Raw genomic sequence first — 13,955 nt, 5'->3', positions numbered from 1 at the left:
TTTTTGAAAGTTATTGGAGATTCCATCAAATTGTTCTACAGTGGGATTCACTTCAAACTGTCAGAATGAGAAGCATTGATGACATTTGTAACGAATGCTGACAGCTCAAAGTGGATCGCATTGTAGTCGACTATTTTACAGGAAAAAGAGCCTATCAATAAATAGTCAGATATAATTTCTACTTTTCGGAAGTAGAGTTTCACAAATCTTTCAAGTTGACAGTCATCTTCAGAAAATCGGTTCAACAATATTCAAACATTATTCTCTTTTGGAATGGGTTTTCAAATTTGTCAAAGCTTTCTAGTTGACAATCCACTCAGGATTATAAGCCAACTATATGACTAACAAATTTGAAACAATATTCCTCTTCAAGGAAAGTGTTTCAAGAGTTTTCAAAACTTCCTACTTGACAATCCCATCAGAAATTTGAGCCTATCAATATTAAAACATTATCCTTCTTTTAGGAATAATCAAGAGTTTATCCAAACTTCTTAGTTGATAGTTCCATAATAATCCATTCAGGATAACCTAAATGGGTTTTTGAAACTCTCTAGTTGACAATCCTCTTAATAATACTCTCAGGAATGATAGCCTATTATTGTAAAATGGCTTACGTTATTGAAAAAGCTTTTACAAATTCAATACCAGCATTGAACTTACAATCCAATATAATTATTATCTTTGGCGTATCACTATAATAATAATAATGATAATAATACGTTCACTAGAATATTTGCAGAATTGAAAGAATCTGAAAATTATTAAATATCCTTTCAATAATATTATTGTCAACTAGAGATTGGACAGACAGCTAAATAAACAGTTGATCGGGAAAAAATTGACTCTGGATGAATAGGTGTCAATGAACGTACTGTATATAATAAAAAACTAACACGCTTCTCGCTTCTACAAAGGACGCACCTCTGGATTACCAATCTACTTTAAAGCGAGTTACTTCTTGATAAATGAAGAATAAGAGTCAAATTTTAGAATTCGCCCAGTATTACACAATAGAATATCTTAAAAATTTGAGATTTACAGAAAAAAAATTAATAATCCTTCACACATCTAATAATGATATCACTGTTGTTGAATTCCATGAAGATTTAAACCAGATTTAAACATCGAGAAAAAATTCCAAAAATTAGTCAGGTAGGGGAATGCAAACAACCAACAAGAGTTTGAAAAATTCAATAATGGAAACACAAAAACATAAAATGACAAACGAATTGCATTAGTGTGGAAACACATAAAATCTTGCAGCAATCGTATTGATCATGCAGATCGAGATGGTAAAAGATCAAAGAGTGCAAAGAATGAGAAAACATTGAAAAAAGAAAAAAGATCCAGCACAACAGTCAATGTTTAAAAAAAATTGTTTCCTTTCATTTAACACTGGTAAAAATAATGATTGGTCATAGAAAAAAATCACTCTAAATCACTTAATAAAAATTCACTTGTCTATAAATAGATCCTATTTTATGGTTAGGTTTCAGTAGGGTTATTAGAAATTTATCGAAGACAGTTACAACATAATTATTAAATAAGTATTGATGGAGAAAATACATTTTATTCGACAGCACTGTGATACGCGAAAAAAAATAATACAGAGTACGGAGCTAAGTCTGGAGGTTGGCATCAAGAACTTAGATGAATAAGGTGAACGTTTTCTAATTAATAAGAGTTCTTCAAATGGATTTCATTTCTATAGAATTAAATGGATGTTTTTCAAATGAATGTATACGAAAAATTCACATTTTTGAATGCCAATCAACTAGTATGTTCAAGCAAAGCGCAAGTCACTCAAACCTTGTAACTCGAATAATAAAGAAGTAGTTACCCATTTTGTATTATAAACAATATATATATTAAATATTTTTACAAATGGTACACGTTTTTACAGATTTGCACAAATCTAAATGCATATGATACAGATTTATACATTTCAAAAGTCTTTCATTTATACTTCAATTCTGCAGGTGAATTATTATTATTGTTAACTCACTACAGCCTATGACATCTCAAGAGACGGTTGAAACCATAATGTTATAAGCTAGTAAATGGAGAATAATTGAACGTAATAATATATTGTACTTCTATAAAGTTAGTTACTGTTGTTGGGACGAGCAAATTTGAAATTATGTAAATTGAATCATGTATAATCCAATACAGAAAAGCGATATGCTATTTTGGAGTAAGAGCCTTAATTGGGGAAGAATTTTTAACCAAAGTTTGCAATAAAGAATAATTGTAAGAATTTTCATTTTCAGTAATATAATAAAAGGTTGAATCAAGAAGTAGAACCAAATAAAATAATCAAGGAATAGAAGGGAACGTTCAAGCACCGAATTAGAGAAAACTTTAATAAATGAAAATAAATCGATTGCTTCTGACAAATAATTATGTTTAGTAAAACAATGTTTATATAGCATTTTTTGACAATAATAAGATCAAGAGAATTAGAATTCATACTATAGATTTGTATTCAAATATAGATCGTTATTTTTATTATTCGAAGGATAATTTTTAAGTAGTATTTATCAAAAAGAAACTAGAGAAACATAAATTATATTAACTGAAAAGGTAAGGGTAAGTTCAAAAATCAGTCAACAGTGCATGATTTTTATCGAATCGTTGCGGATATTGATAAATTGGATTGAAAAAACAGAATCAAGTCTAATATTACATATTACTTGTGTCAAAATAATTTAAGAATTCATAATATTTGTGATATTTTATACATAGAAAGTTTAGACACATGCAATGTAACAAAACTGTACATTCAGAGAGCAACAAAATACAGAACAATGAATGAAACGTAGGGGTGACGGGTATTTAACATATAAATTTGACACATTTATAAAAGGCAAACAGTGTTATTAGAAGCGACCAGTCAAGCATAAATAATTATTATGGAACGTAGAATCATTATGGTGTATGAATTTATTTTAAAATGTTTTTTATTTCTAATAAACACCTATTTTTTTCATTACTGTAGATCGCCTAGTTATGTAAACTGCTTATTGGTTTACTGCTCATTCTTATTAAATTATTTTTTGCAGAGGATGATGTCCACATGAGCTCTGGGCTTGTGCGTGTATAGTGAGAAGTGAGTAATCAGTTGGCCTACAGCTCTAGGTGGTATACGAACTAATGGATATAATTTCACTTCACAAAGATTAAAAATTATCACTTCACTCCGTAAATAATAATAAACAACATTAAAAATCGATTAAAACCAATTCTACTGAACCCATACTTCTAAGATTTGTATACTAGATTATTGACAAGTGGCAGACTTGGACAGAAGCCTGTGGTGCTGTTCTTACGGCATGATTGAATTAATTTAAAAAATAATAGTTTTCAAGAAATAAAGCCAAGAAGGAAGGTATTAATTTCGTCGCAAAAACCAAGTTCAATAAATTGTAATATTTCATGTTTCGGGATTATTTACGGTTCAAGATGACTTTGGCTTTGAAAATTAGCTTCAAGTTTTTGTGAAAGGAAATCATTAGAGCAATTTTTTTCTAAAAACATAAGCAAGTAAGGAAAGCTTTTGTGAATTCTTGAACACTTACAGCTTGAGCTTTTGAACGCTTTGAATTCCAGTTTAAAGTAGTTTTTGGCTTCAGCCTGAAGTATAAGTATAGCCTGTATCTACTATATCAATAATTATTAACATCAATGTATTATCAATATTATTAATTAGTCATTTAATTATTTTAAAATGGATCAATTTCTCAATTATTTTAATGATTCGACACACTTTAATAACAAAAAATCCCATATGAAACCACACCAAAAACAATGGAATAAACTGAAGATTTTTGTAAGTTATTGAAAAACAAACACTTTTGAAAAGTTGCTTCGACCAGTCGCTACTAATCAAAGCTAACTGAAGAGTGAGAAGGAGAGGTGTGACAGAGCAACAATAACTTGCTGTGAGACGGAAGAAAACAGAGAATTTGTATTATAGAGATGGAATACAAGAATGCGCCTACCTCCGTCATCCTCCGAGTCGGACATGAAGGTCTCCTGCATGGCCTCGGGAGCCACCACTCTGTACTTCTCCTCGATTGTGGTGGTGGTGGTGGTGGTGGAGGTGATGGTCGTTATCGTGGTCGTCTCAGTCACCACTTTCAGCGTTTCGATGACGGTTATGTAGCCGAGTTTGTTCGCTATGTTCAGAGCTGTTTGGCCGTTCTGCAGAAGGCAATAGGTTATTATTAGTACAAATGTATAGTAAGATGTACAGAATGAAATTGAAATACTATGAAGAGCCTTTGCGTGCATTGAAGATAACAGACAAGAAACAAACGCAAAAAATAGGCCTTGTTTCGAGAAGACTTATAAAACTTAATGACCATTAGATCTTTATGGTCCATTAGGTGCCAGTCCTTGAATCAAGCGAAGTCCAAGTGCCATTACACCAGAAAATATGAATGATAAGAATAGACAAGAGCATTGTATTTTTTGCATTCAGGTAAATTTTCATGAAAGCCAATGTAAATGTCATGCTGGACCAATAATAACAAAAAGTTTGTACAAAGTGCATTTGCCTTTCTTTCAAATTTTTGAGAGAAATTATTCAATATTCCATACATTTTATTACACATTCTTAAAAAGTAAAAATGACTCATAATAATACTCGTACAATTAATGTGGTAGCTTTTTTAAAACATATAATTGTGTCACATAATCCTTTTTTTCAATACTGTTCATCTTCTATTCACTTCTAGATTCAATCAATAATTCCACATCTGCCAGTATAATATGCTTTACAAAATTCTTGACCCTGTACGAGTTTAAACATAACCTCCTGTACTAAAATAAAATTCGCTAGGGAGATTTGCAATATTGCACATATGTAGTAGGCTCATTCAGCTTCTCAGCCCGAGTTGAAAGGAGCGGAAAGCTATTTTAATGCCCAAGACAGCTTGTTATGTACTGAATACATCATGGATACTGCAGATTATAACTGATTTAAACCCTACGTTCAAACTCGTTCGGCATGTCATTTAATAGAGGTGATAGTAGTTTGAACAATCATATGATCCAATTGTAACACAATAGCCCGGTTCTAAGCAACATTGTCCCCTCACACATAAGAAGAATGAGTGATTTACTGAGAACATGGTCAACTCTGCAGGGAAAACCACATCTCCCCATTCATCAATATATAGAAGCACACACAGGAAGACTTCCTTCAAGAAAGCTCCCTTGGCAGTTAGCTAAAGAGCTATCAGACTGCTCATTCAGCCAATCAGGCAACTGGAAAAGAGAGTGGGAGGAATGAATTTTGAGAGCACCTTTCAAGCCTGAGGATCCAACACTGAGACTCAATGTTTTTGAGCTACCACGCCGCACCTGGCTTCGTCGAAATCGCCTAATTACTGGGCATGGTAGATGCGCTGACCTGCTACACAAATGGGGATGGGTTGATTCTCCAGCTTGTGACTGTGGTGCTGCTGTGCAGAACATCGACCACATAATAAATGCATGCCCCAGAGCCTTCAATGGAACATTTGAAAATATTTTCAATATGACGGACCACGCTAAGGCGTGGGTAGAAAACCTAGACATTTCTTTGTAATTAGAAATTTAGATCATGATCGACAAAATATATATACACCTTCAACTTCAAGCAATACGATAGATAGACAATAGCCCAGTTGCACAAAAGCCTGTTAAATGTTAACCGTGATTAAATGCCACAAGAACCAATCAGAGAAGCATTCCTTTCAAAAGAGCCTTCTCTGATTGGTTCTCTTGACATTTAACAGGCTTTTTTTGCAACCGGCCGATAGTCATTTATTAATTACATGTGGAACAATCACTTGTGTACAGGATTACTGAATGCGACCATCGATTGATTTGATCATAGATTAAGTTAAACTTGTCGTTAACTTCTATGGAACATACATGCAAATTATTCTAGCTAGAACAGTTTCATACAGATTAGAACAGTAGTTTGGATAGTTAATGTTGGTAGCATAGCATAGCACTAACATTGGTTTGAGCGTTGGGGTTGGCATGGTGCTCGAGCAGCAGGGTGATGATGAGCGAATGGCCCTGCTGCGCCGCCTGGTGGAGGGGAGTGTAACCAAGACTGGTGGCCGCCTGCACATTGGCACCCTGACTCAGCAGAAAGCGCACCATGTTCAGCTGGCCAAAGTGGCACGCCACGTGCAACGGTGTGTAGCCCGCCTTAAAACCACAAACACACACGTTTTCCATCAATAAAACACTATACTAAAGTAGTACAATCAGTAAAATAGAATAGAAACAACGTCTATTGAATCAATAAGCTACCTTCAACAAACCTTGAATAGGCTGCTTAACAAGGAGATGAAATTCTACTCAATTTAGAAAGACGTTAGACATTACAGAGATTATTTCACAATATATTTTATGAAAAATCATTTGTATCGAGCTATTACTTTTGAATTTTTTCAACAATTTACTTTTATCCATCATGAAACCAATCTTACTTCAAACAAGTGAAGTAATGAGTATATAAAATATTAAATGCTTTGTATCTGATGGTATAAGAGTGGAAAATAATTAAACTCTGATAGTAAGTTAAAATTGTAAATCCAATCTTCAATTTAAGAACTTGGAAACAGCAAATAATGATGAGACGTCCAAATCTAAGTAAATCAGGTACTAAATTTTTGTCAATAAAACATTTCAGAATTTCAAAAATCACATTACACTAATGATCGAATGAAGTAAGGCAATCTTACTCCTGGGAATTTGGAATTCGTTTAAAACTTATTAACTACTTACTTTTGTTGTGGAGTCAACTTTGGCACCATTCTTGACGAGAATCGACGCGACGTTCACTTTGTCTTCTTGGGCACACAAGTGCAGCGGCGTCAGTCCGTTCTAGAAAATGAAACATTTCTCATATCACAAACATAAACATTAAGAACTCAAAGAATACATTTTTCGACAGTACAAATCTGTTCCAGGGCACCTTATATCATATGGCAGGGCAGGGGTGGTTGTTAGGAATCAAGAGTGCTAGCACATCAATACAACTCAAGTCTTGAGAGTTAAAAAATTGAAACTGAGAATGAGGTCAATTATGAGCATATCTATAATACAGGACATTTATAAATGCCAAATTGAGTACACAACAAGTAATATCAGCAAGTAACCAAGAGTTAAATGACATAAATTATCAAAGAACAAAATTATGTTTTATACTTGAACGGATACGTCTTGCAGACTCAATATGTAGTTGTAAGTGATGTAAAAGTCAAGGTAATTTTAAATATTTCTTAGCAAACATCTAAATCTATATTATTTATTGAGCGTTCTAGCATTTCCTTACAATTAATAGGAGAAAATGTTTCCTTCTTGACTTGATTTGAAATATGAAAGCTTATTCATAGAAGAAAAATATTTGGCTCACATTAACCCACACAACGATCAATTTGTCTAGCGACTATTAACAGCAGCTATAGTAGCTATACCAGGAAATGGCCCCTGGCAGGAGAGTTTGAAGCTCACAAATCATACCGAAACACAGCAATTCTGCAATATTGCTATGAATATTGATTATAATAACATTATATGTGCCGATTAAATTTTAATTGTGATTAATTTCACGAGAATCAATCAGAGATGTATTCTTTTCAAAAAAGCCTTCTCTGATTGGTTCTCGTGAAATTAATTACGATTAAAATTCAACTTTTAATTTGTGCATTTGTGCAACCGTGAATTTAACTGGGGCTTTATGTTTGTTAATGAATTAAAGTTTGGATATGAACCTTTGACTGATGGTTGACATCGGCCTGGTGTTCGATGAGCAGTGACGTCATGTCGGTGTGGCCCTCCTGTGCGCTCAGGTGCAGAGGACTGAAGCCAGCCTTCGACTCGGCATTGGCATGTGCTCCATACTCCAGCAGCGTCGTCGCTATTTCCATCTATAACCAATATTACCCAATCATCAATTATAATTCATTGCTTGAGAACTCTGTTAAATTGAAAACTGTTATTACACATGTTGTAGGACTGTAGTTCCTGCATACATCAATTATTTCTAAAATAATAGTTTTTGCATAACAAGAAAATCGAATTTTGATATTACTGGAGCGTATTGAGCGAAAATAAGTTACAACTTATATTTGAAAAATTCATTTAAAATTCTTAATGATTTATCGTCAAAACTGTTCATAATATAACATAAAACATGAGAAGAATCATATTCTAATTTATGAATGAAACCAATTCTTATCTCAATCTTCATCATAGCAGATTTTTCCATATGACAAGTAAATTACAATACATGATTTGTTTAAAAAAGAATCACATCATAATAATTTCAAATACGCCTTAGTATTTCTAATCTTCTAATGATCAAAAACACAATAAAATTAATTATGTTATCTTTTTATCTTGGTTTTATTGGTGTACACAAATCACATTTCTATACTCAAGGCATCTTCCTTGCCTTAAAAGGCAAGGTTAAAAGCAAACCACTCACTTATTAATTAAAATAATTAGTAATTTTCAAGATTAATAATTAATTGATCTACATAACGATCAGGCCATGCTTGGCTAACGGTGCCGATGTAGTTTTGTCTAATACACAACTTTTTTGTCAATAAATGAATCTACATTCGATTCAGTTATTGTGTAACATTTACATTATTTGGCAGAGTGAATTTGATCCACCTATTGTGTAACACAATTTTTCGGCAATAACTGAATCTGTATTTTTATCATGTAACTAAATTTATAGATTTATAGCCGTTAGGTTGAATAATTGACCTGATTTTTCCTAGCGGCTATGTGTAGCGGAGTGTGTCCATTTTTGGCGGTAGCATGGGGCGAAGCACCTTTGTCGAGTAGAAGCAAAGCCACGTTCTGGTTGTCATAGTGTGAAGCCACGTGCAATGGGGTTACACCGTTCTGAAACAAATAATTATAGTTTTCACAATAACATCAAATCAATTAACCGTATGCAGTTTGATTGATAATTATTGTCAAGTCACGTGCAGTGTTATTACACTGTTCTGAAAATTACAACAAAAATACATAGAATACTCTTCAGAATCACATGAAATCAAAGAGTCGTATGCAACTTGATTGGAAATCATGAATAACCTGGTCTTATAATTAGTGATTATTGCATTTGTTCAAGCTAATTCAAACTTATATATAGTCCAATCTTTGTTGAATGCATAAATTAGTGATTGCTTTATCGATTGATACTTTAGTGAAATAAATGTCAGATTAAACTGAGACAGAACATGAATATAAGAAAAGTGATAACACGTTTTATAAAACATTAGTTACGAAGTCATTTAACAATACCAATCATTAACAATACCAATTATTTAACAATACCAATCAAGCATTACATATTTCAGCTCATGTTCTCGCGTTTTAAGTAATTGGAAGAAGGATAAATTATTTGATTAGTTTAACTTGAACAACTGAGTGTACGTAGTACGATTCAAAAATAGGAACGAATTGGTATGCACTAAACTTTCCTCACCTGAACAAAGTTCAATTCTGGAATTGAAATATGAATGACCCTAACACATTCTCAACTGAACATAATTGTATTCTGGGATTGAAAAAACAAACCTTTCCTTGTGCATCAACGGGAGCATCGCGCTGAAGGAGCAGTCGTGCAACTTTGATGTTTCCATATTTGGCCGCCAGGTGGAGTGGAGTGAAGCCCTTCTTGGTGGTTCCCGCCAGACATGCTCCGTTCTCAATCAGTAATGCAGCCACCTACAACATTCAAAAATAGAATTTTATTCAATACCTACTGACATCAAAGACGATTTACTATTTATAATTGTTCAGATCCAAGATGTAATCAAGTCATAAACATTATAATCTTCCAAACGAAAATAGGTCCCTCAAGGTTACTGCAATGTTGCCACTGATGTCCACCCCTCACTCTACCCGTCTGTATACATTGACTAAATTTCTAAACAAAACCCTGAAGATCTCTCTTTCCTTCTCCTACCTGCCCTCTTCCTCTTTTCCATCACTACCTGTCACCAGTATAGCCACTATGGTGTTGAAAGGTTGAAGGTGTTCATAATGTTTTCCACAATAATTGTTCATTTATGAGTAAGGAGGTGATTATTATATTTCTCAATGAGAAAAACGCATTGATATCATTATGACTGGGCCTATTCACATTTCAACTCATCCATGCTTCTATTCTTTTTCAAACAACAACACAACTGTTGAAAGTTATATGTATTATATATAATAATATAATACAATCATTATGTACAATACATTATACAAATATTTATAAAACTGTGAACTATATTGTCCTCGTCGTAGTAAACAATTCATAGAAGACAAAAAATACTCCTCACATGAACAAAACTTCACTCTCACTCCCTCTCTCTCACACACATTTACCTTCTCTTTTACTAGCTACCCTCAGTACAAAGTGGCAACAGTGTTGGGAGAGAAGGGTGGTGGTGTCAAGAGGAACCTTCGACCTTGAGGGACCTATTTTCGTTTGGACGACTTTAAGGGCTGTATCTCAGTGAACGGCGATAAGTGGTCACCTATTGAGTTTAAAATCTGAATGTAACACATTACAATAAATTTGAACGTGGAATTAGGAAGGTGAATTTGGCCCCAAGTGGAATAGGTTGTTTATAGCTCTACATTGCCCATATCACTTTTTTCATTTATTGTTAAGTGCGTGAATGTGAGTTAATTATTGTTTTAGAATACAAGTAAAATAAATATATTGTTTTAAATGCTGGATACAATTCCAATTGTTTTCTGTTTTACTCTATTTCCATAATTTTAATCAAAGTATGAAGTAAATCACCTCATCCTGTCCCTCCTTGGCAGTGATATGCAGCGGCGTGTACAGATCGTTGGTGGTGGCATCGACTTGAGCGCCATGCTGCAGCAATAGCATGCAGATGTCTGCGTTGCCCAACCGACTGGCGACATGCAGCGGGGTCTGGTGTTCACGTGCGCGCGCATCGACGCTGGCTCCGTTGCGCAGAAGGATGCGCACAATGTCCGTTTGGTTTGCGCGCGCAGCCAGGTGGAGGGGGGTCTCGCCGCGCACTGTTGCCACGTCGGCACCCGCCTCGTGCTGCAGCAGGTAGATCGCGATGTTCATGCAACCCATGAAGCTGGCAACGTGCAGTGGTGTCAGGCCCGACTGCAAAGAAATTATTGAAAAGAAAAATTTAGACAATTTATTATAGAAATACGGTACAATAGTTTTTATTTTTTGATATTTTTGACATTTCCTATACTCTGAAAAGTTTTTAAAACAAAAAAGCAAATTGATGAAAATGTAGTCGCTAATATAAATGTACAGTTTTACAGTTGGGACGACTGTATGTATGTATTGTCCCATTTATGGGAAGACAACAGCTACTTAATGCAATTCAAATTTATTTCCTAAAAAAAAAAACAATTACAAAGTTTGCAATAATATGTACCTTAATCCATAGTAAGGTCCACGTTATAATGGCAGTATTTGATAGTAAGGTCCACGTTATAATGGCAGTATTTGATAGTAAGGTCCACGTTATAATGGCAGTATTTATCAGTTGTTATCGTGCCGTGGTGCCGAGTGGTTGTGTTGAATTCCTGCTGCTCTGTGATAAGATTGCTGCTTGTTTTTCATTTTCGGTTTTTGTATTTCTTAACCTAACACTTTTATAGTTTAAAAACTTTTTCAAACAGTAACTGATAAATACTCCAAATTTCAAAAAAATAATTTCTAACAGTAATCTTTCAATATTTTCTGTTTTCACCGTAATTAATATCAGATTTTTTTTCGTATTTATAGTCTATTAATAATAACTCTATCAACAACAAATTAATAAGCAAAATATCATTTTTTAATTAAGTAATAACTACTGTTTTTTGTTTTTTATATTTAATCCATTTTTTAAATTTATCCCAAATAAATACTATTTTGTTACATTTATAACTTTTTAAGAACACGAACTTAATACGCTCTGATTAATTCTAAAGTTCTTTTTGCCAAATTTTTATAATACGAGTACAACTTTTCAGCTCTTCTTAAACTGAATTTAAATACACCAAATTGCCCTTTTCATTAACTAATAATTATCTTAACAATATAATTAAAAATTCTTAAAGTATACCGTGTTGCTTACTTATAATAAATTTAAAAAATATTTAATCTATTATTCCTATTTTGATTCTTCTTTCTAATCTGTTTCCAAGTTTTAATTGTAAAGCTTTTCAAATTCTATAGTTTCTTTTATTCCTGTTTCAATCGGTTTCATTGGCCTTGTAGTTTGGGTAATACTCGTGTTTTGTCGGACTTTCTTATTTCCAAGCACCCTATTTTCGCTTAATTGCTTATAAGCCTACTCTTTTCAGCTTTATTTGGCATTTTAAGCAAACTAATTTTTATGAAAGGCAAATAATTTGTTTTTTGTTTCTGTATCGCAGTGGTCCTTGCAAATATTGTGCTGAGGTGAATTTTTGTAAACTTGGCACAAGCTTTGCTCTGCATTTTGGTGGTCTGGCTTGGTCTGCTGGGGGACAGAGCACGCGCGATCATACAACAGCGAAATTTTCCTAAACTATAAATGAGAGCCTGTGTAGGTGGATCGTATTGGAAGTAGGAGTGTTGGAGAAGTCTGACTCTTGCATTGTGAAATAGTAGCAGTCCTTATCAAACTTATCTCTTGTTGCGATAATCAATCACTTTCAATTCTTCACTCAGAAATAAAAACGTTTTCAACATTCTCTCTATTTTAATCACAAAGACTGTCAGTTATTATATTTCTCAATGAGAAAAACTCATTGATATCATTATGACTGGGCCTATTCACATTTCAACCCATCCATGCTTCTATTCTTTTTCAAACAACAACACAACTGTTGAAAGTTAAATGTATTATATATAATAATATAAGAATCATTATGTACAATACATAATATGTATATATGTCAATATTGTATTTATAAAACTGTGAACTATATTGTCCTCGTCGTAGTAAACAATTCATAGAAGACAAAAAAAACAGAACACGAACAGAACTTCACTCTCACTCCCTCTCTCTCACACACATTTACTTTCTCTTTTACTAGCTACCCTTAGTACAAAGTGGCAACAGTGTTGGGAGAGAAGGGTGGTGGTGTCAAGAGGAACCTTCGACCTTGAGGGACCTATTTTCGTTTGGACGACTTTAAGGGCTGTATCTCAGTTTGACGAGTCACCTATTGAGTTTAAAATCGGAATGTAATACATAACAATAAATTTGAACATGGAATTAGGAAGGTGGATTTGGCCCCAAGTGGAATAGGTTGTTTATAGCTCTACATTGCCAATACCACTTTTTTCATTTATTGTTAAGTGCGCAAATGTGAGTTAATTATTGTTTTAGAATACAAGTAAAATAAATATATTGTTTTAGATGCTGGATACAGTTCCAATTGTTTTCTGTTTTACTATATTTCCATAATTTTAATCAAATTATGAAGTGAATCACCTCATCCTGTCCCTCCTTGGCAGTGATATGCAGCGGCGTGTACAGATCGTTGGTGGTGGCATCGACTTGAGCGCCATGCTGCAGCAATAGCATGCAGATGTCTGCGTTGCCCAACCGACTGGCGACATGCAGCGGGGTCTGGTGTTCGCGTGCGCGCGCATCGACGCTGGCTCCATTGCGCAGAAGGATGCGCACAATGTCCGTTTGGTTTGCGCGCGCAGCCAGGTGGAGGGGGGTCTCGCCGCGCACTGTTGCCACGTCGGCACCCGCCTCGTGCTGCAGCAGGTAGATCGCGATGTTCATACAGCCCATGAAGCTGGCAACGTGCAGTGGTGTCAGGCCCGACTGCAAAGAAATTATTGAAATGAAAAATTTAGACAATTTATTATAGAACTACAGTACAATAGTTTTTATTTTTTGATATTTTTGACATTTCCTATACTCTAAAAAGAGCCACTGGGA

General features: G+C 34.2%; 1 protein-coding gene across 1 annotated transcript in view; it reads right to left on the bottom strand.

Moving 5' to 3' along the window:
* Positions 1–47: 47 nt before the first annotated feature.
* The window catches only part of LOC111049354 (ankyrin-3), a 64,874-nt gene continuing 50,966 nt past the window's right edge, over positions 48–13,955 (bottom strand). Inside the window, exons 12-20 of the mRNA XM_039420156.1 lie at positions 13,494–13,838; positions 10,829–11,173; positions 9,604–9,753; positions 8,782–8,922; positions 7,779–7,934; positions 6,790–6,888; positions 6,010–6,207; positions 4,002–4,203; positions 48–151 (exon numbers count right to left, since the gene is read on the bottom strand). Coding sequence (XP_039276090.1) covers positions 48–151; positions 4,002–4,203; positions 6,010–6,207; positions 6,790–6,888; positions 7,779–7,934; positions 8,782–8,922; positions 9,604–9,753; positions 10,829–11,173; positions 13,494–13,838 — 1,740 coding nt within the window. The remainder of the gene's footprint in view (positions 152–4,001; positions 4,204–6,009; positions 6,208–6,789; positions 6,889–7,778; positions 7,935–8,781; positions 8,923–9,603; positions 9,754–10,828; positions 11,174–13,493; positions 13,839–13,955) is intronic.

Source organism: Nilaparvata lugens, chromosome 2 (genome assembly GCF_014356525.2).
Source record: "Nilaparvata lugens isolate BPH chromosome 2, ASM1435652v1, whole genome shotgun sequence".
In the NCBI taxonomy this organism is placed as follows: domain Eukaryota; kingdom Metazoa; phylum Arthropoda; class Insecta; order Hemiptera; family Delphacidae; genus Nilaparvata; species Nilaparvata lugens.
Note: the sequence above shows the minus strand (reverse complement) of the source record. Positions and strands in the feature narration are given on the sequence as shown.